At 39.4% G+C, this 25184-nt stretch overlaps 2 protein-coding genes across 2 annotated transcripts; both read left to right on the forward strand.

The window, feature by feature from the left end:
- The first annotated feature begins 6551 nt into the window (after positions 1 to 6551).
- On the forward strand, positions 6552 to 17422 carry ednraa (endothelin receptor type Aa). Its single transcript, XM_063883869.1, has 8 exons — positions 6552 to 6810; positions 7820 to 8353; positions 10037 to 10164; positions 12046 to 12244; positions 13584 to 13736; positions 13983 to 14116; positions 14360 to 14468; positions 15348 to 17422. Exons 2-8 carry the CDS (start codon positions 7865 to 7867, stop codon positions 15483 to 15485), a joined length of 1350 nt encoding a protein of 449 aa, XP_063739939.1. The 5' UTR covers positions 6552 to 6810; positions 7820 to 7864; the 3' UTR covers positions 15486 to 17422.
- A 2833-nt stretch (positions 17423 to 20255) lies between these two features.
- tmem184c (transmembrane protein 184C) lies at positions 20256 to 25176 on the forward strand. Its single transcript, XM_063884158.1, has 10 exons — positions 20256 to 20852; positions 21021 to 21151; positions 21233 to 21269; positions 21451 to 21656; positions 22311 to 22385; positions 22497 to 22590; positions 22708 to 22820; positions 23000 to 23099; positions 23229 to 23400; positions 23513 to 25176. The coding sequence occupies exons 1-10, from the start codon at positions 20736 to 20738 to the stop codon at positions 23821 to 23823; spliced, it is 1356 nt and encodes a 451-aa protein (XP_063740228.1). The 5' UTR covers positions 20256 to 20735; the 3' UTR covers positions 23824 to 25176.
- The last annotated feature ends 8 nt before the right edge of the window (positions 25177 to 25184 follow it).

Here is a 25184-nt window from a genome sequence, read left to right on the forward strand (position 1 = left end):
AAATGAACCATAATCCAAGAGAATATCCTGCAGTTTAGTTAAATGGGAGTGTCATTTTATGGGAGAAAATGAACAAGACAAAAAGTGCAAGTGCTTCTCTTCTCTCTGCTTTGTCCAGCAGTGGCTCAGTCAGTAGGGGCTTGGACTGGGAATCGTAGGGTCGCCGGTTCAAGTCCCCGAACAGACTTGAAATATGGAAAGTGGACTGCTACTTGGAGAAGTCCCAGTTCACCTCCTAGGCCCTGCTGTGGTGCCCTTGAGCAAGGCACCGGACACCTCCAATCCCCCCTCCCCATTGCTCCCCGGGCGCTGCACGATAGCTGCCCACTGCTCCTAGTACTAGGATGGGTTAAATGCAGAGGACCAATTTCACTGTGTGTGCTCTGCTGTGTGCATGCATGTGACAAATAAAGAGGGTTTCATCCTCCGATTCTATCTAAGAGAGCTTGTCCCTCAAACAGAAGTATGAATGTGTTTTGGGGGACTGTTTTCTTAGGTGGATTTATACACATGTTGTGCTATAGTGAGTATAGTATTGCTCAAAATGAATGATGGCCCGAATATATTTTGTATTAAAGGAACACGTCACCCAGCAACAGTGTGGGTCATAGAGGTGTCGATTGGACCCCTAAAAGGCTCTGTGTCGTGGAGTGACTTTTGGTACACAGACAGTATTTGTTTGTTGTAGCAAGTGATGGGTTATTTGATTGAATATCAATTAACAATGAACAATGAAAAGAATATTAAATTCTGGCAGCATTAAAACTTTGATGTGCTTCTTTTTCAAGCGACAGGCCCACAGCCATACAGTGCAGCTTTCAATTGTGTCTGTCTACTGTGACAGCTGCAAGCCAAACAATGGTCATGTGTGTGTTCACATGTGCAGTGTTAAGAATAGACTTTGTTGCAATAACCCTGATTGTTATTCACTCATTATAACACTAAAATGGAAATCTGAAAACCTTTGTGTAAAGTGAGACCTGACTCATACTATTTCTGTCTTTTACTTCAACCCATTGTTATGTTTCACTGGCTAATGCAGCCTTCACGTGCAATGTAAACAAAAAAGTGACAGTAACCACGCAGTGTCAGCTGTGTTTCAGTAGAAAAGTAACGTGGTATTTAATTTTAAGATTTGAGGTCAAAAACAAAAGTTGTTTTAGGTGATTTCTGATTTATTATTCAATGGATCGCCTTCATTCAACGGCAAATCCCAATTTATTTGCTTTATTAACTATGCAAACAAAGCAAAACCATTGTATTCCTTAGTTTCCTAATGCAGTCTCAGAGAGCAATACAACAGGCCCACATCAAAGCAGAAAACAACACTGTAAGCAATCAAGGGAAATAAGCGGAGGGATTAAGTGTTCTGCAGGGAGAAGGGGGTCAGGCTGGAGGTTGGTCCCAATAAAAGAGAAACTGGATATGATGGACAGTTGGGAACAGACTGGCAGGAAAGCATGCAGATTGTTTGGCAGAGAGGAGGGCAACTATAGATAAACTGACATTACATGCTGCACACATTATAATTTTACAAAAGACAGCATTTTAATTTTGTGAGAAATTGTATCCAAAGTTATGGTCAATCTCCACAATGTTTTCTTTTCTCACACACTCATTTCCTGAACAACACTGCTCTGGCCAATCCGGATGCAGTTATAATGTGTAATACAATTGTGGCCTGATATTAGATTTTTATCAGGTAACTGGCTCAAACAGAGCAACATCTGGAAGTTCAAGGAAACCCCATCACTCTCTTTCGACGCAGGTTTGTTATCTTCAGTTTTTGGCCACTTGGTTTTCACAGCTGTGTTTACGAGTAGCATGCCGTGTTCAAATTGTCCCCAGATGTTTTTTCAAACTTAATCTACCTGAAATAAAGACTGCAAAATGTTCGGCTCCAGTGGCAGTTTGTGTTTTGGTGAGACTTGCAACACAAAATCGTCATACTAATTTGTAGTTTATGCAGGATATACACAGAGATTTCAATGTTTAAAAAGCACCACAGAAACATCCCAAACAGTCCTGTTTGTTGGTCTGACAGGCATGGAGTTATAATTATTTCCTAGACATTTTAAGCATGCACTCAGAGGCTTTCTGATAGGGAAAGCAAAGTGCAATGGGCTCAGACTCTTGCGTTTATCAGCGCGTTTAGGGTCTGTCCGACAAGAGCCAGATTGTAAGTAGGAATGTGCCCGGCTGTAAGTGCAATGTAAAAGACTCCACTATCAGCAGCCCTGTCCTCTGAAAGCTCTGTGTAAAGCATGTGAATACATCTGGTCTGCATATTATAAAAACAATTGAGAATATGAATCACACTTCATTGTTTTTACTGTATCAGTCACAAGATTTTGCTAAAGAAAATAAAGATTGAACAAACAATGTCCTGCTGTGTGTGACAACAAACAAGCATTCAGTTTCCTAGTTCTACTTATTTTTTTGGGCCCATGACCATTAAGTATGTCAGAACTGAACTTCACCATTGCTTTTTAAAGGTAACATTGCAGTGTAGCTTGTTTATCTTTGAAGCGTCCACTAAAATGATATGAAACTACAGGCTATGACCACAGTGATGGCAGCATGAAGTCTGACTCCAACAGGCATTACAATGTTTTTGGTATTATTTAGGGTAAAATTGAGACCCAACACACTAAGTTCATGATAAACTTTGGAAACAGGGTGCTGGATCTTTAAAATTGGTACTAAAATTGTATTGCTATTTCTTGCAAGCTAAATTAACTTTTAAAATATTATAAATAGTGCCATTACTGCTATGTTCATCTTCTGTCATTTATATTCCCAATGATGTTTAAATTGGCATCAAACTTCCCCTTTACTGAACATCCTCATCTCCCCCATTGCCGTGCAAATGCTGGTAAGACTGAGTCATCTTTTGGAAGTGGTGGAGTTCAAGAGCGTTTAAGTTTAAGTCTGTGGATAAACTCTGTGATGTCAAAATAACTTTTCTTTTCAGCTAACAGGCAAGTGTTAAACAGCAATGGCATGTTTTCAGATTAAAACCTGTTATTGTAACTCAAGCAACACGTAGATCTCAAATGAAATCAGAAAACACAGGAAAAAATGTTACAGCAGAAAATACTGATCGTTCTCACGGTTCAATATTTGTGACCTATGGTGGTAAGGAACAGTCTTCAAGATAATCGGCTGAGAGCTCCAAGAGCCTAGAATTAGCTCTTTCTGCAGTCTTATCATGGTGAGGCTGTACAACAGATAACGTCCTGTCAGTTAGCATCAAGGGTACACCTTTGGAAAAAGTCGAGGCCTGAGTAAAAACAATTTTTTTAAAAAGGAAGTCTAAAATAGCCAAATTCTTCTTGGGAACACAGACTTCTCCACAGGCTGTTTTCATCAGATATCATCACCCCGCTTCGACAACATTTTCCTCCTCCTAATTAAGATCGTCTGTTAATATTATATTGATTTCAGAGGAAGTCTTGCACTAATCAGGCTATTATGAAAAATCTTCCATCAAAATCATTTTCTTTTCTTCTCATGCTCTAACTTTTGTTTGTGTGGCACATATGTCCCAAATTAATAAAGCCAGGCAGTACACTGAACCCTCTCCACTCTGTCACTGCTTGTCACAGTAGAATTGGCCTCAAACTTATTCTCTCCCCCCTTTAACCGTCTCTCTCTGTTCTTTCTGTTTTTGCGCAAGTGTCCCAGTTAAGAAATTGCTTACATCCCACTCAGTCTGAGGCTGGATTGAAATTTCCCATAGGGTATGTACCAATATGCAGAGAGCACACTTCGACAGATGCCATCAGAGAACAAGCATATGAATTACCAGGCAGCCTGCCATCTTTGAGTTCAGACAGAATGGCATTAATACCTGATTACGATCCAAACAACAACACAACAACAACATGAAAGCCAAAGCAACTGGGAGCAGGTAAAGGTTTCATCATTTATATATTAATGGATTTACTAACAAAGACTCTACTACCCCCTCAAAAGTTAAAATGTCATGGAGGCTGCCAACAATCAAGGGACTTTGGAGAAAAAAAGGGGGGGGGTAATAAATCAGATGCCGTCAGCAAATAACGTTCCAATAAATTAAATATTCGCCACTGCTGACCATAACTAATTCAGAAGCCATGATAAATTCATGACTACAATTAAAGAAAACAAGATCCCTTTAATTTTAAATAGCTGTAAATATTGGCATTACCCAATTAAGTCACATTTGAGTGCAGGAAGAGTACCTGCAACTGAACCCTAAACACTGATCCTATACGTCGGGGCAGGAAGTATAGAAGTTTCATTCAAAGTAAAAAAACTAAACAAGAAACTTTAATTTAAGCGTGGCAATGCTTAGTGAGGAATGTTCTATTGTTTTAATTCTTATAATGTTTATGTGTTTCATAACTAATATTGAGAATGTAGAAAATATTGCTATTTTCCAAAATGTTTCCTAAAATGATTTGTATTCAACTTGAAATAAAATAACAAAATAACGAAAGGATTCCTACTGGGTCATTCATGCAGTTATGAGAGTAAGGTTTCACCTATATTATAACTTCAAGCTCTGTTTACTATAGCAAGTGCAGTTGATTAAAAAAGGTTTATATCAACAAGGATGAAAAGGAAATCTGCTCTCTTCAAATACGGACGACAACATTGGTGTTTTGTTCAAATGCCACGATCATTGTCTGACCTTTAGCTAAGTAGCTTTTGTTTGAAAACATAACAAAATCATATCCAGAACAGATGAAGTAACAGCTTTATTTATTATTATGTGGCTTTGTAACACAAGGACAAACAATGTTATCCTGTGAGCAGCAGATCATCTTTTAATGGGTTTCCAAACTACATATTTGTTCACTTATTTTGGATGACTGGTCGTAAAAATTAATGGGGAACTAAAGTTTCAACATGATGCTTCCCACCAGCAGTAAAATGTAGAAATCAACAAATATCTTAGCAGATGAAGACATAAATCATTAGAAGCACATGGAGCCATCTCAGATGATGTTGACTCAACGCCCTTTGACACTGAAGGACTCTGGGAAACAGTCGATCGCAGTGTGTTTGTTTACGTGTGTGCATTTATGAGTGTGCACCTCTACCTAGATTTCTCTTTCTTTCATCGTATAACGTTCACTTGAAGATACATTTTGGATTTTGCAACATCTGGTACATCTACTCCTACGAATGCTGTGAACTTTAATATGTATAATATTATAATCAGTTAATAAAGTTTAATATCATCACATTTCTAAACATAGGTTTGTACAAATAGCGTAAGCATTTAATACAAATTTAAATGAATGTTGTGTTAAAAGAGCTTTTAAATATACCCAGTTAGAATTGCTATTTTATTTAAAATAAATAGAAGTTTATTAAAAGCAAAGCTGACAAAAAATCTATTTCAAAACGATAACCTACCAATTGTTAATGGACCCCATTTAAGATGCTATGTTTGTTCAACATATTCAGTGGAGCATTTACCATTTTAACAGATATGTACTGATTTATATTTTTAATTAGTTGTATTCCTCTGTAAGCAGTTGCTGTGTCAGCTCTTTGGCGGTGGGAGAGACAGAGCTTGTTTGATAGCACTCTTCCTGCTCTCAGTGTACATCATGATAAATAGTCCATTTTGAAATCCATAATAGCCCCTGATGTAGAGCACTCTTCTCTCCTGACATTGAACTGTCTTATCTCTTTCAGCCATTCAGTTATCTCACAAAGCGCTGTCTGTCTGTGTTGTTTGTTTTGTATTTTGCATCAGAGGAAAACCAATATATAGTTTTAGCTTTCAAACTCATTTATTTGAATGTCCATTTAGATCTAACCACTTTTCCCGCCTTGCATATAATTTACACCACAGTGGCTATCCACATTTTACAGCTAATGTAAAGCTTTATTACAACACTGCATCTAAGTTTTACAAGGAAACATGATGTGGACCGGCCACCCTTGCAGCAGTTAGTCTGTAAAAGTAAAGGAAGGCTGATGGTTAGCTCCCACTTCCCGTCTTAAGTGAGCGAAACGTAACATCACAACATGGACACTCACTGCCCTGTGCCTTCCTCTCTCAAATCTAATCTCTGCTGCCTCTCGTGTGAGGAAACAGTTGCATGTAATGTATACAATACATAATGTGAGTCAGGGAGGGATTGAACGAGAAGGGAGGAGGGATGTAAGGAAAGGGGCAGATTGGAGGGTGTTCAGCTCCCAGATGCCCTTGTCCCTGTGTGTGTGTGTGTGTGTGTGTGTGTGTGTGTGTGTGTGTGTGTGTGTGTGTGTGTGTGTGTGTGTGTGTGTGTGTGTGTGTGTGTGTGTGTGTGTGTGTGTGTGTGTGTGTGTGTGTGTGTGTGTGTATGTGTGTGTGTGTGTGTACCTTGGAGAGGACTGTCAGCGGGCTGTGCCTCTTAGTGAGAGGAGAAAAGGGAGTAGTGGTGGTGTTGGTGGGGGGGAAATATGGGGGTGTTTCCAAAGGGGGCCCAGTCTGTTACCAAAGGGAGGTGGAGATTTACTATCCCACCCAGTCAAAGTGTCTCACTGGTTCTCTGACACACACACACACATGCAGAGGTACACACAACCTCTCACACACACACACACACACACACACAGACATACTGCAAACTCTCCACAGGAAACTCTGAGCCATAATGTGAAGGCACCTCAGAGCAGACGGGTGCATTGCTCAAACCAAGTGGGATACGGTGCGGCTTTGATAGTGCGTTAATTACTCATGTGATGTGATACAGATGTCTGGGGGCTTCAGCCGAAAGTTTGCCTGACGGTTTCCAAGGGGGCCAGGCAGACATTTTAGAAGCGGTAGGTGAAAACCAAATGTGTTTATTATTTATGGATGGATCAGTTTGCGTGCTGTCACAGATCCCAGTAGTGTCATGCTGATGCTAAACTGTGATGCTACTTGAAGGGCTGGCTGCTAAATAGTTCTTTGTGTTCTTGGTGACAGCTGGGACTTTGAACAGGAACAACTCTGGGCAATAAGAGTTGCCTGTGCTGTGACATTATGAAAAGGGCTTCACCATCAATCTGACAGTTTGAAACTTTATGTGCTCTTTACTTGGAGTTTTGTGGAATTAATCACTCAGATTTTGCCCAGAACGTTTGATGTTTCTGTCCTATGTGGAGGCAAAAAAGGGGAAGATATCTAAACAGGCATAACTTAAAAAAAGAAACAAAGGATTCACAGAGGAATTCAGGGTATTACTACAGTATGTTTCTTGCTTTGCAGATTTAGATGATTATTTATGCTTGGATTGATAAACATTGAATGAAAATCAGCCCTGCAGCACTTCCTCCATGTTAAAATATAAGCTCTTTGTTTTGTAACCACACGTCTAAACCCTTCTAAATTAGAAACAGAAGGGGGATGCAAAACTGAGGAAATCACTGTTACAAACCCATGCAAGGGGCTCACTGTGAAACAGCACGACAACCTTCACTGTGTGGCTGCACTGTGTATTGTTGACACAAAGCCATAACCGACAGCTCCCTCTTCCAGGGACGGCTGAGAGCAAACAAGATGCCCAATACGCTCTGAGGATGCCTCACTCTGAACTGCCTGACTCTAACTAGTCCTGGCATCTCCCATCTGTACCCCCTTGGCAAAACCTTTTTGAAGTCTTGAAGGAGTTGTTAAACTTCGTCACAGCTTTTGAAAGGACATTGATGCTGTTTAATGTTCCTGTAACTGACTGATACTCAACTTTGTCTAGATTTTAAGTGGAGCCAACATGCAAAACCGTTAAAGTTGCTGGAAACAGTGTCCCATGAAAAATAACCTCTTGTGCTTTTGTTTTCCTTCTCTCACCAGGGATATATTGGGACAGTCTTTCAATCAGTGGAATCAAAGCGCTGAATGTGTTCCATAATGGGAACTCCAGCTGTGCGTATGTTGGTGCTAATGGCCTGTATGGCAGCCAGAGGAATGTGCCAGATAAACAGAGCTGAGGTAGAGAATGGTTCTCTCCCACACTCCCTTGTCCACTCCACCCGTCAGTCTCCGGATTTCTACAGCACCGTCATCCCCAGCACAGGGGCCAGCACCCACCTGGGGGCCCCGGGGCCTGATGCTCAAGCTGTGGGATCTGGAAATGAATCAGTCGTAAAGACACCGATGCGACCTCCGATGTGCCTCCAGGAGACCTCCATAAAGGGCTATTTTAAGTACATAAACACCATCATTTCCATTATAGTGTTTGTGGTCGGCCTGGTGGGCAATGCCACCCTTCTGAGGATTATATACCAGCACAAGTGCATGAGGAACGGGCCAAACGCTCTCATTGCAAGTCTGGCCCTGGGGGATCTTATCTACATAATCATCGTTATACCCATGACAGTATACAAGGTACAGTTTCACTCTGTTGGTGCGGGTTTAATTCCAGTCTTGACATTGTTTTCAAAGCCAAGCTTCTGAGTGACAGGCCTCTGTGTTGATATGATGAAATGTAGTAACAATGGAAGGGATACACAGAGATAAAGTGTAATACTACAAAGGGTAAAATGCGGGGAAGTCGAAGGGGGTGTAAGGGAGTGGGCCAATAGACGGGAAAGTGTAATCAGTTGGACGCCATTATCTTCCTCGTGTGGGCAGGTTAGTGATGAGAGGAGCAGGGATATGGCTGTCTTAAACAAACACCAGAATCAGGCTGTAGCTACACATGTCGGTGGCCTTGTATTGACCTGGGACATTAGTCACTGACCTTTATCTAAAGTCCCAGTGTTGTTACTCAAGTGATAAATTACATGTAGAGTTTTAAACACAACCCCATCTTTAATCTTAAATCCAAATAAAAATGGAGTAAAGACAAAAGTTGACTTATGTGACAGTGTAAATAAAAATAGGAGTTGTATGTTTCTCAGCCAGTTATTTAATTCACTGTGTTGTATTAGAAAAACATTTTTTTAAATCATTTAGTAGTTAGTGAGAGAAAGAGCAACCGGTTTCAAGATTTTGTTTCTGGGTGACTCACTTTGGTTTTCTTTTTGGACTGAGGGTTGTGGATTTGAAATATGAGGCGTTTAATGATGATAAATTAAGCTTGGGCTCCTGTCCGAGGTAGATTTATAACAATAAATAGTGCCATGCTTTGTATAATAATAAAGAATAATGGAGTCATCAGTCAGCTTCTTCAAATGTATTGTGGGCCATTTTGCGAAAAAACAAGAAACCCACCTGGTTAGAATTAACCAAACAGCAACATTGCAGTGTGAGCAACACATGTGCAGAAAGGAAATGAAAACCTTACGGCAGGAATAGTGCATGCACAAACAAAGAAAGAGCCACGTCTACAATGTTGAAACTGTACTGTATCCCCTTGTTCACTTCCTTATGGGCTGTGACAGTGTTTCTAAAAATAATCAGCTACTTATACATTGAAAACACTGGTGGGCTCCTTTCCTCTCTGCTTCTCTTCTGTGCTCCTGGGAAACTAAAACAGCACAAGTAAACAATAGAGGCCAGGAAGCACCATGGAGTTCGTCCTTTGGCTTCTGCTTTAGGAAATGTGCATCGTGTTGAAGGAAAAATGCCAATACCAAATTGATGGAAACAGAGGTGAAAACTCATATAGCCTTGACTTACTTTCCCGAAGGAAGTAATACTATAAGAGGTTGTGGAAATGGCTCTGAGATAGTGGTGACAACATCATGAATTATTATTAAAGTTTGGAAGTGAGATTGGAGAGGTGAGGTGTTTGCATGAGAATGTTTTGAAGAAGTTGCGCAAAGTGTTATCAGCTGATGAGCTCCATATGGTCCGTGTCAGACTAAACTCCCTCAGACGTTAAGATGACGTGTGCGTCAATCTGCAGTATACTGTAAATGCCTTAAATAGATATTGACAAGAAAGTATGAATCCAAAAGCAAAAGAAAGGTTAATAATTAGTTCCAAAAAGACTCAGATGACTTAAACAATAGTTTCACCAAGTGGTGATTACATGACAAATTCTGTGTTGAACAATACATGTCTTTACAAATGTGATTTTAGTATTCATCATGGGTAATTGTGGTAATGTGTTTTCTCCATCAGCTCCTGGCATCTCGATTCCCTTTTGAAGACAGTAATGTGGGCCTGTGTCTGTGTAAGATGGTGCCCTTCCTGCAGAAAGCCTCTGTGGGCATCACCGTTCTCAACCTGTGCGCCCTCAGCGTGGACAGGTCAGTGCTTTCACACTGCACACTGATTTATGAGCTTAGATTTTTGACATGTGAGGGTCAGTGTTGAGAATTTAAAGTCACAATCCAGCTCTTTGTATACCAAAAAGCGACCCCAAAATACCATCACAGTTATAGGTTTTGAGCTTGCGTTAACGTACAGTGTTTGATCAAACATGAATGTTAAAGTATAGGATGTAGAAGATCAATGAATTCTTACTGGATATTAGATCTGTTTGTCTTTCTCCTAATGTTGATTTTATTTTTGTCTTTCTCCATGGGGACATATAAAAAGGGGGAGGAACTTCCCTCTAAAGTTACACTGTCTTGTAAAGCCAGCTGGACACCTAATAGAAAAGCAATGTTCCAGATCTTTTTTTAACAGTTGAAAAGCAGATAGTATTTCTATGAGTCTTGTTTAATGACGGTAATAGTTGGTTAGCTGGGATGACGATAGCTCTCAGGGAAATACAGATTGAGTATTCTCACTGGGAAGCTATTTATCTCTCTCCTTGTGTATTTGTTGCCTCAGCGTTGAAAACTTGAGTCAAGAAAAGTATAAGATGCTCTTTATTTTTTAATGGAGTTTGATATGCAACATTAAGTGTATGATTGATGCATTGAACTTCATACTGTACCCTATATATAATGCTAATGTTGAAAATATTATCTTGATTGGAAGTGAACCGACACTCCTTTTTTTAATATTACTTTAATAGAAATTCCCTGCTGAATAATTGATGATCATGAAGTGCTGAAGCTCAGTGTGATCCCACTTTATGCACAAGACACAACTTTAAAGACAAGAGGCTCATCAAGGTTCAACCAGGAAGACTTCTTTAATGTCTTCTATTCTGAGAAAAACACTGCAGTGCTGTACACTTGTGTTCAAGAGCAGATGCTGTCCATTTGTTTCCTGGAAACATTTAGCATTTCTCAGTATTTGCGCGTGTGCTTTTGTATGATAAAAGACTCTTTTGTATCTTTTCAATGTTGTAGGAAGAGAAAAAGGTGGATACATTACCACTTAGTGAAATATAAATGCCGCCATGTTGTTCAACAGAGAAATTCAAATGTGTCATGAAAAATATATTGTTTTTGCCATAAAATCTTGATGCATGATTTTACTAAAACATTTCGACAAGTGGTTTCCATTAATGAAACAAACAAGCAAACAAGCAATTCAGTGCACGGGAAACAAGAGCCAACACACAGACCTCTCTGCCAACATGGGCCAGTCTGTTTGGAGGCTTCACAAAAATATAAATATTAGATATTTAAAATAAACAATTGATCATCTCTCCTCATTAATTCTTTACATTTTGATATTATTTGCTGACGGAGCAGTTTGTTGTGCTTGGTGTGCTGCCATGCATAAAGAAAAATATTGTTAGCTCTGTTCAGTCGTTGGAGACAAAGACAATGATGAATTACTGATTTCTAATTAATGATGAAGCAGTGACTGCTTGCAACTGAATGACTACAGCTGTGTTTTTATTAAAACATTGTAATAACATGGTAATTGTGTTAAATGTGCATTATTTACTATCTACTATTTACTACTGGTATTACTGGACGCAACTTCATTACTTTCATATGTTCACTTACTTTATAAAGCTGTAAGTACTTATTTTTACTTTATTTAATTCACATGCGCTTGCCTCTTTATTTAATATGTCAGTTCCCTCTTTTATTTAGTCTTTATCTACACTGTCCCCTTCATTTTTCCACTGTGGGACGGTTAATGGGTATCTGATTTCTTATATCTTTTATTGTCTGATTTCCATTTTGTATCCAAGTAGTGCTATATTATAATAATCCCCGCTGCAGTAACTTAATCTTCCTAACATATTGTTTTATCCACTTTGCGTCTGCCCTCCACAGGTACAGGGCGGTGGCCTCCTGGAGCAGAGTTCAGGGAGTGGGCATCCCTCTGCTCACAGTCATGGAGATCTTGACTATTTGGCTGCTGTCGCTCTTTCTTGCAGTGCCAGAGGCTATCGTTTTCGACATGGTCGGCTTCAGCTATAGGAACCAAACCGGACGCACTTGCATGCTTAAGCCCAAGACTGACTTCATGAGGGTACGCTATGACCCCTTTGCTTATCATCTTTGGATAAGAAAATTGCTTTGTTGTGTTTTTGTCTCCTGATGTTTTGCTTATATTAAGGCCAAGATGTGTTGTACAGTACATTGTACATTGTACTCAAAGAAAGAGTGGTTGAATTTTGCAATGAAGAGACACAAAATTACTGGATTATTGAGTTAGGAAAACCACCTGCATTAGGAATACTTCAAGTGAAAGTTCAGCTTTATCTCTCCATTGTCTTAAAAGCATGTGTTGTTTGAAGTCTATAAGTGTTTTTAATGGCAGCCAGATGTGATATAGGGGCACATAAAGAACATGAATACAACAGTCAAATAAATGATCTGCATCACTTCCTGCTTGGTTAATAAAAACTAAACAATTGTTATACCAACTTGCTTATACTTGACGAGCACTTTGCCCAACTTCAACGTTAAGCCAGTGTTTAATACTGAAAAGACTGTGAATGGACATGAGATATGACCCTGATCTAGTCACTCTCTCCATGAGATTGTGGCCCTTTTCACCTCCTTGAAGCATAATTGGTTGCAGGCCAAGTGCAATTACTGAAACCTGAAATCTGGGGCCTCAAGCTGAGCCACATGCACGTATCTTTTCCATATGTAGGAAATTGGAGTAATCTCTCTCAGATATCAGCGAAACCATGCTGAGGTTGGAACAAAACCGGCCTTTATTTAACAGCATTATTTAATAGCAATGAAATAGCACGTTTCCCGCTTAACAGGATCTTCTCACCAATGCCAAAGTTTGATGCAGATTACAAATTACACTTGTTTTGTTTTTTACTTGAAGATTGTGTAATAGGGTTCAGTCAATTTTATAGGGTTGTGAAATTGTGGTATATTTAATCATCATGAGCACAAAGAGCCAAAAGGGGCTAGAAGTGGTTTGTTTTCAGACTTATTAACTCTACATGCACATGTGAAGGACTGTAATGGCACTGGAGTGCAGGGGTTTGGTGGTGGTTTAGGTCTAGTTCAGGTTGAATTACAAAATTACAAAAGCATTCATTCCTATTGAATGGTTCTCCTATTGTAAGGCGCAATATCACACATGATGTCTCATTTGGACATTCAACGCCTACATCTAAAGCAGCTGCCAAAGGTTTGAAAGCGATCCTCCCTCTGCTGATACATGAAGGTGCAAAAGGAACCATGATAGGAAACTTGGAAAATACAGAAAATGAACAGAAGGTTCTGTGACCTCCTAGGACGTATTCGAATTATTTAAATGGGCAGACAGGTTACATGGTAATTCCATCATTTATTTCAGTTTAACGTCAACTACTGTTTCATTTGTGGTTGTTTCCCTGTAGTTCTATACGGAGGCAAAAGACTGGTGGCTGTTTGGCTTCTACTTCTGTGTGCCACTGATCTGCACTGCTGTGTTTTACACTCTGATGACCTGCGAGATGCTCAACCGCAGGAACGGCAGCCTTCGGATAGCCCTCAGTGAGCACCTCAAACAGGTCGGACAGTACTTCTAAATGATATTAACAAGTTGATGACTCCAATTAACATGTATGATGTGTTCAATAAAGTAAAGGCATTTGCAATGTGACGTTATATAATGCAATTCTTTTAGGTTGTAAAATGATCCACATTGGCTCAGTCGGCAGTGTTTATTATACAATTCTAACCTCTAACCCTCTTTAGCACAAACTTCGTCATCTCCTCTCTAATGGTGGGATAAAGTGTGTTGTTTCTCTCTACAGAGAAGGGAGGTGGCCAAAGCTGTCTTCTGCCTCGTCCTTATCTTTGCCCTCTGCTGGTTCCCACTGCACCTCAGCAGGATCATTAAGAAGATGGTTTACCACCAGCATGACAAATCGCGCTGTGAGCTGCTCAGGTTAGTTAAACAGAAGTAACCTGAAGTTCTATAGGAAACAAAGTATTCAAATGTACAAGACATAGCATTGTTGTGATACAAAAAGTTGTATTTAATGAATCCTGAAAAAAAAAAAAAAAAACGGGAACAAAATTGATTCTGCAAGAAGTGTGTTGACTAATAAATGCTACGCTGCAAGGTTTGAATGGCCTCTAGGGTGCCCTATAAAATCCTAATCATATCATATATTTGTCTTTTTTTCAGTTTCCTGTTGGTCCTGGATTACTTTGGCATTAACCTTGCAACAATCAACTCCTGCATAAACCCTATCATCCTCTATTTTGTCAGCAAGAAGTTTAAAAACTGTTTCAAGGTATGGTCCTCTTTTAGAACAGATGGATATTAATGCATAACACACCTAAACGATAAACTTTGTATCTATCTATCTCACAAACACACACACACACACACACACACACACACACACACACACACACACACACACACACACACACACACACACACACACACACACACACACACACACACACACACACACACACACACACACACACACACACACACACACACACACACACAAAACGTAGACACAGACAAACACACACATGCAATTCAGATTTTGCCTGGTGAGTAAAGCAAACCGTGAATGCAAGCCTTTTGTACATGACACAGAGGCTATGATGGTGAGGACATTCCATAAGCAACATGTAAAAGCAGCCTTGGGATTTATGTATTCAATTCTGGGGCTGAGGTCACACACACATGCACATTTCTGTCAAATGTACCAGCGCTGGAGATAAACCATGTCTCACGTTTGCACGTTTGCAAGGATTTGTAGGAGGGAGGTATGGGAGCAAAGAACAGTAAAGCCGCACATGTAGAAAAACTTCTAGGTAAAATATGAATGCTATATATGAAGCTACGTCGATCAGCCAGTTAGCTTAGCACAACAACTGGAAATTGGAGGATATACTAGCCAAGAAGTCTAAAAATATATTGGCATAAAGGCTTTTGCAACAATTAAACATATTCTTCATGATAGAATAATTTGTCAGCATAAAATTAGACTATGCTAGTCTAGCTTTTAACTGACCTCAAGTTATATGCTAAGCTATTTACTGGTTCCTTTAATTTTGCTAAACATTATTATGGAGAAATATGAGAGGGGTATCTTAATTATATGTGGAACTATTCCTTTAAAAGTTGTCTTTCTCTTCCCATGTTCTTCCAGTCATGCCTGTGCTGCTGGTGTTACTCTGACAACCAGCTGAGCAGCACCGGACCCATGAATGGCACCAGTATCCAGTGTAAAAGCCCCGAGCCCAACAACATCCACACTGATCGCAGCATGAGGAAAGACAGCGATTGATCTCTCACCTGAGGATTATTTTCCCTAAGCCCCTCCATGTATCCAGAAGCTTTTAAAATACACCAAATACACATCCTGATATATATATATATATATATATATATACATTTACTTTGTCAGACAATAAATAAACATCCGTAGGACCACTAAAGCAACAAATAAGCCTGGCAGGGAAGGATTAGCAACTGGAGATTAAAGGAACAAACAATGGACTCTTGCACACAATGCTCTGAAGTGTCCCAAGCATCTCAGCGGGCTAAACTTCCTTAAACAGACTCCTTATATTCCCACACCCACGGACAGTGATGCTGTAGCGTGAGAGAAGAGCTAGATGAAGAGGAGGAGAACTCTTTAACAGGATGCAGCTGAACGGTGACTATAAATTACTCTGAATAAAAGCCGAACATGCTATTCCTGTAAAGGGCAGCACTACTGGGAAGGATGCACAAGGCTACAGGAAGGAACAAGCAGACGGCTCGCTGTCAGAGGGAATGATGGGAGATGAGTATGTGCGGTCCCCAGGAGTTCAATTCTCAGTAACGATGGAAAACAGGAAAACTATAACTAACTTGAACAACAATTCATTTTCCATTTATCATGCAAACGGTTGCACACTCTCATACTCACACTCATCATTCATTAAGCTACTTTGTGGTATAATAAGTAGATATCGCTTCTAATTGCTTAACAAAATGTTATTTGTTTTGTCTGGCAAAGAAAGAAAATGTCTTATGAACATAAATATGCAACCCTTAAATGTAACCATAGTCCACAGACCACCAAACGTTTTGTCAGTAATCCAAAAAATGTAGATATCACAACAGAATCACAGAATCCAATGTCAGAGTAAGCCAAAGTACACTGGCACATAATGAAGTACAGAGTTGTAGGTGGATAAGGTACAACTGAACTGTAATTTATAGCCGAAGTCAAGTCAAGCAAATGATAAATATGAGAAAATTCATTATTATCACCAAAAATGGACAGGGATTAGCTTTTTTCATAACACTGTGAACTTTACCAGATATAATCAACAACAATTGTGTCTTTTATGCTTGTAACCAATGGAAAATATATGTATAGTGTCCACTTTTATAAAGTGTTATATTGCAGTATTTTACTCAGACAACATTACCTGTGTAATGACATAGGCAAATTAGTTTAAATAGTGGTGGTAATCGCTCTAAATCAAAAAGGAATAGGTTTTCATTTTTTTAAAGGGTTATATTTACTTTGTAAGGGTTAGATGAGAAGGCCATCCTCCAAAGTCTGCACAATAGCTTGGTTCTAAATAAGCTAATCTTTAATTAGCTTAGCTTAGGTTAGCATAAAGACTGCAAATTAGGTTAACAGATAGGTTGGCTCCCTCCAATGTTAACAAAATATGCCTGCAAGCACCTCTTAAGCTCATTAAACAACAGTATTTCATGTTTGTTATTTCTTTTTAGCTGTTTCCCTTTTCCAGTCTTTATGCTAAGCTAAACTATGCTAAGCTATCCGGCTGCAGGCTAAACTTAGACTATCTTCATATTTAACAAACAGAGAGAGTGAGAGTGGTATCTATCTTCTGGTCTGACTCTACCAAATAAAGTTAGTATGTTTATTTCCTCACACTATTCTTTATATTTTGAAATCATATTAGCTACCAAAAACTGCACCACCGTATACTATTTGATATGTGAAGATGTAAACCTGTGTGTGTTTGACTGTGTGATAGCATGTGTGTTTGTGTGCTGTGTGTATAATTACTTGCACTTCTTTATTCGGAGTGTTTGCACACTTGTGAAGAAAGGGCGATATCTGTACAATTGTTTCTTTTACCACTATTCATCGGAGCAATTCATAATAATCTTTTGAAAATGGAATTCATATATGTTTGTTTCCAAATTACTGCTGCTTATACCAATAAAACGTTACATCTCCACTGTAAGGAACAAGTAGGTTCGTTATAGTCATTTCTCTGGGAAGTCGGGGGTGGGGGGCCTTCTGTTTTCCATTTGCATCTGTGAAAATGAGCGTCTGGAAGTGATTTGAAGTATACTATGACCTGCTTGGCAACTGAGCCCTTAGGGTTGCAAATGTCAGCAAAGAGGATGTGAACGGCTTTGACGATGGGAATTTGATACATAAAACCAACTTCTCATCTGTGTTGCCAAAAGAGGAATCAAGGAAAACAAAGTTTGACCATTTTTCTTATCCGTGTTTTAGTGAAATATTCCCTTTGAAGGAAGGATTGTTAATAAGATAACAAAATATGTACTTTATTGATCCCAAATTGGGAAAAGTTTTTGTTTGTTGCAGCAGCATAAAAAATCAAGGCATTGCATAAAAGAGTAGAAATAAACAATTCTAAAATAGTATAGTCTGAATAGACTGAATAGCATCAATGAAAGCAGCAGTTGATCCAATGCAACAAACACATTTCAACTAGTTTATTTAATATAAAAAGCTTTTTGTTTCGTTTGAATCCATTAAAGGAAACACAAGCATCAAGACTGACTCTGGCAGCTTCTCATAATTCTGTGTCTACTTAGCTGTAAGCAAAAGTGTCATTAACCCAAGCTTACACTCTCAAACCTCTCAAATAGAGACAAAAAACAGAGCCATGTAATCCTATACACAAAGCTGCAAAACACCCAAGACCAACAGAACATAGCAGCGGCTGTGGTTTTATCAGACGTTGGCTTGTTGTTTATTTCAGCAGGCTTGGCGATAAGTCTCAGCCAGGTCATAAACTTTATGAAACTGGCCCATATTCCTCATATGAAATCATGCCACAATCACGCTACAGTGACCTTGAAATAAAGAATTGCTCAAAATTTGATGATGAAACAAATTGAATCATATTTGGAGCTTTTCTGGGAAGTAAGATAGATAGATAGGGAGAGTGAGAGAGACTGAGGGAGAAAGAAAAGTGGAGTATTTAGTGGGAAGGAAGTTTCTTGCCAGCCTTGAATTGAATTAAACTGAAAAACAAATAATAAAGGATCTCAAAGGTCCGAAAGTGCTACTCCATGCAGTGCTTATTCAGATGTGATAGCAGATACAAAGTTGCTTTGCAAGGCATTCTGTATTCTGCCAAAAAAGAGCAGGATTTCTCATTGGAAGTTGGTGGATATTTAATGCAGCAGGACAGTATATAGTATATGGTATGGACTTAAGCTACATTGTCTTACATTACAGTGTTCAAAACTTGAAAAGGTGTGGCTCATTTATGTAATTTTAATATATTGTGGACAAAAAAGGAGGTCTCTGGCACAGTGGAATAAGCTATATCAGGCTTTAGTTAGCTACATAGTTTAAAGAGACTCTTGCTTTTAAATAACTGCTGTTCATGTTCACTTATGTTGTTGTTCAGGAACAGATGAACTGAAGCGAACACCCTCAGTGAGTTTGAACATTTCCTGACACAAAGGCCTATGGCAGACGTATTAAGATAAATAAGTCATTGTTGAGCAATTGAAGACTTGTGTATTCCTCTGACAAAGGAGGTGCACTTTGGCTGATGCATTATATCTCAGTAATCAGACAGTAAGTCTCCTCCTTTGTTGTGCATTGATTATTATTATTCCTCAGACCTATCCATTCTACTTATCTTGTCTACGTGTGTTTCCGTAAGGAACATACTGTACGACGTACTTCACCCTCCAGTAATGGCTATGATTCAACGAGACATAATGGACGCCGCATCCTTTATGCTAAAACCTGTTTTGGGTCTGATCAAACACAGCATATGTTTATCTACCCTGCCCTTACATGGCTGTACCCTGTGTGCCGCTTTGCATGGCAATCCCTCCAAGCTATCCACCATGGCACTCGCTTGCACGTCTTGTGGCAAAGACTATTTTTAATTCATTAAAGCCAAAAGGATTCATTCAAAATTCATGAACAATCTGTCCTGCTACAACCAATGATTTCTGTGACTGTGGGGCAGTGGAGACATGGAGCAACAGAAAGGAAAGTTCTGCCTCCCTCGTTTTACAGGAAGACACACATCACAAACATACTCTAACATGCACACACACGTGAACACAAGAGCGGAAGGTGAGGAGGAGGTTCTGATGGGTATTCTTAATTACCATGTTAATGCAGGATTTAGATTAGAAAAATACAAACACAAAGTGCAGGCTGTATACAATTTCAGTTTGTTCATCTTAATATTTGGTCATCTTGGCAAACAAACTAAATATACAGGAAACTGATGAAAAAAAAAAATCATATAATTTACTATAATACTGCTTTCTTGTAAAAACCCAAAAACCCAATGGTCCCACAGAGGGGAAATGTACACAACTGGATCTACTAAAATAAACAACTTTGCTCAAACATTTACTTTCAGTGGCTTTAAAAAAGCCCTCAAATTCAAACTAATAAATATATTAGGAAGCAAAGATTCATTGGTGGGTGGATAATACAATTGGATGTAGGAGAACATCTTAGGCCTGTTGTTTTCAAATGGAATTTCAATGCCATTATCAACCTACTAATTGCCTAAATAGCCCAAACAAAAGGCCCCATTTTCAAAGTCTGTATAGCCTAAATGTGATCTATAAAATAGCAAAAATGTGGCCCTGTCTGAATCTAATACAATAGATGTTAGGCATATCCTGGTAATTGTTTATTCTTATACTGCCATCTGCTGGCGATATCACAGATCATGTGATCATTGCAAACAAAACAAGCCCCAAGTAACGTCAGTATAGAAAAGCAATCTCTCTTTAGCGATTGGCTCGATTCCACCAATCAGATTCCAGATTGTTGCCGTCACTACGTATGACGCAAGCAACAGGAAGAACACATTCAACGGCAATTACTTTTTAGGAAAGTTTTCACATCGCAACCAAAACAAATACTGTAAAAAATGTATTTGAAATTGAGCCACGATTGAAATACCAGGCTGGCGTTTTGTTTTACTGCGGTAGACATTGAGGCACTTTCAACCGTTCATACTGGATCATCTGCTCTGTTTGTTTACATAATGAAAAGCTGAGTAGCTAACGTTAGCAACCTAGCTTTAAACACATCGAGTCACATGAGCTGTTAATATCGAGCAGCTGTTTCCTCGAGTGTGAATTGACATTAGTGCAGGAGCCGACGTACCTGAACACAAGGAAGGGGTTGTCCCTTGTCTCCGTGATCCTTTTAACAATGCGAAGCTAACGGCAAATGTGTGGAGCGTTAGGTCATTTGTTTTGTCACCTGCAAACCTGCAGCTAGTTTCTAAAGGCCTTGCAGCGTCTTCATGTCAACATGCCTTGTTCCTGTGGCAACTGGAGAAGATGGATCCGGCCGCTGGTCGTCGTGCTTTATATATTGTTGCTACTAGTAGTCCTTCCACTGTGCATCTGGGAACTGCAGAAGTCAGGGGTCAGTTCAAACGATTGATACATCTAATGAATATGTTGCCAAATGTTACAGCATCTTCTTATGCATGCTTATGTTGCATTGTTGGAGCAGCCTGTGGGACTGCTTTTACATAAATGTAAAAATAAGTGATGTTAACTTTGTTGTCTGTTTCTTTCCATGTAATGACAGGTTGGCACTCATAACAAAGCATGGTTCATCGCTGGGATATTTGTCTTCATGACCATACCCATATCATTATGGGGCATCCTGCAGCATCTGGTTCACTACACTCAGCCAGAGCTTCAGAAACCTATCATCAGGTAAAGATGTCAGCAGTCATGCCAATCATGAACAACCGTCTGAAAGTGCTATTTAGTCATTTGTGTTTGTTTGTGTTTCAGAATACTTTGGATGGTCCCCATCTACAGCTTAGACAGTGTAAGTTTTGTATATTATGATCAAATCTATTTTGGAACACAGCGTAAATATAGGTGTCATATGTATGTTTTCAGAGACTAGCTGTTGCTTTGGAAAACACACCAACACAACATTGCCATTCCCCTGAACAATTATCTTAAATATTACTTTTCATGTAATGTTTTTATGCTTTATTTTGCAGTGGATTGCATTAAAATACCCCACTATAGCAATTTACGTGGACACATGCAGAGAGTGCTATGAGGCCTATGTCATCTACAACTTCATGACCTTCTTGCTGAACTACCTGGAGAATCAGTACCCCAGCCTGGTGTCAATGCTGGAGGCCCAGGAGCAGCAGAGACACCTTCCCCCTCTGTGCTGCTGCCCGCCCTGGCCAATGGGAGAGTATGTTTCCTTTTAAAATTAGTCACTTTAACAATAAGGACGGGAATACATCAAAATGTCACTTATTATGTGGCAGCCACCACGCATATATAGATACAAATGATCAACCAACACTGGTCAATGATTTGGTGGAAAACGATTGAATGCCTTAATCCTCTGGCCCAAACATGTCACCTTTACAGACCATAGTGGTATGTCCTTACACTCTGCTTGAATTGCTAACAATTAGATATCTAACTGGCTTTTCTTTAGGGATTTTAATCGTTTTGTTGGTATTTTATTGATGTTCTTGCACAAATGAAAACCTTGCAACAATGTTGTTTATATTATTTCATTTCAAGTAGGTGTTTAGAGTTTAAAGAAAAAAACATGAGAAGGACTTAAAACTAAAACGTGATGTTTTTAGTTAAGAAATCTTCACCAGCTTCTGATTAGCCTCAGTCAGGCAACAGCTATTTTTGGCTAACATGCTTGCGTGCCATCTATTTATCCTGATCTTCAATTACAATCAGATGTGGATCTTGTGGAAAATCAGGTTTTCATCATCCCAATCCACATTTTTGTAATTGGGTTTTATTTGAAGTTGAATAGATTTTGACTGAGTTCATCCAGGTGTTGTTAAACGCATTATTTTTTCAAACCTTTCCTCTGCAGGGTTTTACTGTTGAGATGCAAACTGGGAGTGTTGCAGTACACCGTAGTAAGACCCGTCACCACAGTGATTGCCTTGTAAGTAATCTGTGCTCTTCATGCTCTTCATTTTATACTACGGTTCTAATCTAGGCTTTTCGTTCACTATTTTAACTGATGTATGATTTGACTCTATCTTCTCCTTCCTAGAATCTGTCAGCTTTGTGGAGTTTATGATGAAGGCAATTTTAGTTCGAAAAATGCGTGGACGTACCTGGTCATCTTCAACAATATGTCACAGCTGGTAATGCCACTACTGCTTCTTGAGTTTCAGTTAAGACTGTGTCTGGGACTACAATAAAAGATAATATGCATGTTTTAAAATTGCGTATTTTGAAATAGATTTCTTCTCTTGATCTAGTTTGCCATGTACTGCCTGGTTCTGTTCTACCGGGCTCTGAGAGAAGAACTAGGTCCAATCAAGCCAGTGGGCAAATTCCTATGTGTCAAAATGGTGGTGTTCGTCTCTTTCTGGTAATTGTTCAAAATGAATGATGAGTTTGACATTTTGGAAAAAAATACTTTGAGTTGTATTTACCTTAATTTTGTAAATGATGTATGTTGGTGAAGTAAACGTGCAGTCTCTGGACCTACAAACAAGGGTCTGTGATGTATATACTAGCTAATGAGTGGGTATTTTTTAACTCTTCTAGGCAAGCTGTGTTCATTGCCTTGCTGGTGAAAGCGGGCGTTATCTCAGAGGAAAGTACATGGGACTGGAAAAGTGTGGAGGCTGTAGCTACTGGCTTACAGGTAAGTTAAAGCAAATCTAGGTAATTGATGAATATTAAAGTGTGAGAATCACTTAATGTTCTGAGTTTGATCTTAGTGTCTAAATATCAGCACATAAAGAAAACCTAACCAACTGAGTGTTTTTCTCAGGATTTTGTTATCTGTGTGGAGATGTTTCTGGCAGCCATTGCCCATCACTTCAGCTTCAGCTACAAGCCGTATATCCAGGAGGCTGAGGAGGGTTCTTGCTTTGACTCTTTCATGGCTATGTGGGACGTTTCTGATGTCAGGGCAGACATTTCCGAACAAGTCCGCAATGTTGGTATGTGCCACCTGAGTACCAGAGTGCTTGCACATTTGTAAATGAAATTATCTGTGGGATATTCTCCAACATTGAGAAGACAGTGAAGATTTGTTTGTGTCCTTATCTACAGGGAGAACAGTTATGGGTCGCCCCAGGAAGTCCTACTTCGGTGAGGTGCAGGAAGACGGGGAGCGATCTGGCCTGCTCTCCTCGGCCTCCCAGGATGCCATCACAGAAGCAGCAGCACACCCTGTGTCTCCCAATGGTCAGTATCAGGGTCTTGGCAGGACCCTCACACCGCACTCCCGGTCGGCGCCCGCTGGGCTCAGCTCAGCCCCGTGGGATGAAGGATTTGAGGCTGATCCTGAAGAAAGCCAGGATGGGGAAAGGTCCGACCAAACCAAAGAACCGGCAGAGGCAGATCTCATTGTGATCACCTAGCCTATCATTACAGCCGATGTTACTAATCAGACATTGTTGGGCGGGACCCAATTACAGCCTTGCCATGTTACTTCAGACGTTACTGTTCTGATGCAGTATTGAATAATCCGTTGTTTAAAGGGCACATCAACAAAGTAATAGTAGAAGTTTGCAAATAAATGCAAAGTCAGATGGACCTCTCTCCCATTGACAGCTCCAGGAATGTTCAGTGAAGTTATGGCACCAAATGACTTGTAGAAAGCAAGCATTTTATACAGTTTAGTTGTATATGGGAGTTATATGCCACAGTAGAAGAAGGATTTTAAAATTCATTAATATTGGGAAATATTTCCACTTCATCTCGATGTGTCTCTCGGAGCAAACTGTTGCGTTAGTTTCGATAAGAAACCAGTTAACCCCTGCTGAAGTCGGATCAAGGCTTGGATGAATATCTTTTCCAAACGGGAAATTGTTACTTTTTTTGTGTCATATCAGTCAAATCAAACCTCAAATGTGATTAATTGAAATATGCAATGTTACTTCATGTTTTCTTTATTCTATATCTTACTTTATAGGGATTTAACGGGGTACCGATTGAAATGAGTAATGTTACGTTGCTGAATCTATGGTACTAAAGCACATTAGATGTCCAGAATCCTGTATTTCTTTGGGCCTATTATGTAAAATATGTGTATTAAAGAGCAGAATTAACACATTTTGATGATGCACCGCTACGACTAAACGGTCTCAGTGCAAAAATTCATTTCTGACTAGTGCTGAAAGATGTGCCATCGCAGAATAAAAAAACCATATATTTCTTAGCGAACAAGTGTATACAGGATGGACAGTCCGAGTGTTAGACAACAACACAATTCAATCACTGTTACAATCAGCACAGTCTAGTTAATTCCCCAACAATGCTTAATGCATACACTAAACTGAAATGTTTCATAGAAAACATGTTCTCTAATCTTTCAGATGCCTTGTTACATGCGCCGTGGAACTACTGTTGCCACTACATCGATATAGCCTTTATATTCCAGGATCCGTTTTATTTGAGGAGATGTTACCCTTTGATTTGAGCTGGAGTCACCATTAACTGTCTTCTCTGTGGATTTTCTGAAGATTTTTATCATTGTTACATGATTTCAGCAGGGATATTTAATGTACAGTGTATGATATCAGTTTGAAAAGATGTAATTGTATAGAAATATCAGCTTAATCTGCAGCTTGTCCGACTGAAGCACACTGCCTTAAGGAATTATTGTTTTCCAATAAAACTGACAGGATTACATCAGAGCTGATGTAAATGGTTCCACATTTTGACTTAATTCCCTCTCTGACAGTCTCTGCAATAAATCAGATAAACAACAATTTTCCAA

The sequence above is a fragment of the Eleginops maclovinus genome, chromosome 5 (genome assembly GCF_036324505.1).
Source record: "Eleginops maclovinus isolate JMC-PN-2008 ecotype Puerto Natales chromosome 5, JC_Emac_rtc_rv5, whole genome shotgun sequence".
Classification (NCBI taxonomy): Eukaryota; Metazoa; Chordata; class Actinopteri; order Perciformes; family Eleginopidae; genus Eleginops; species Eleginops maclovinus.

Coding starts and splice junctions, on each gene's coding strand:
- tmem184c (XM_063884158.1), top strand. CDS start 20,736: ATGCCTTGTTCCTGTGGCAACTGGAGAAGATGGATCCGGCCGCTGGTC. Junction 22,386..22,496: donor GTCACCACAGTGATTGCCTT/GTAAGTAATCTG, acceptor TCTCCTTCCTAG/AATCTGTCAGCTTTGTGGAG. Junction 23,100..23,228: donor CTGTAGCTACTGGCTTACAG/GTAAGTTAAAGC, acceptor TGTTTTTCTCAG/GATTTTGTTATCTGTGTGGA.
- ednraa (XM_063883869.1), top strand. CDS start 7,865: ATGTGTTCCATAATGGGAACTCCAGCTGTGCGTATGTTGGTGCTAATG. Junction 8,354..10,036: donor TACCCATGACAGTATACAAG/GTACAGTTTCAC, acceptor TTTCTCCATCAG/CTCCTGGCATCTCGATTCCC. Junction 14,469..15,347: donor AGTTTAAAAACTGTTTCAAG/GTATGGTCCTCT, acceptor ATGTTCTTCCAG/TCATGCCTGTGCTGCTGGTG.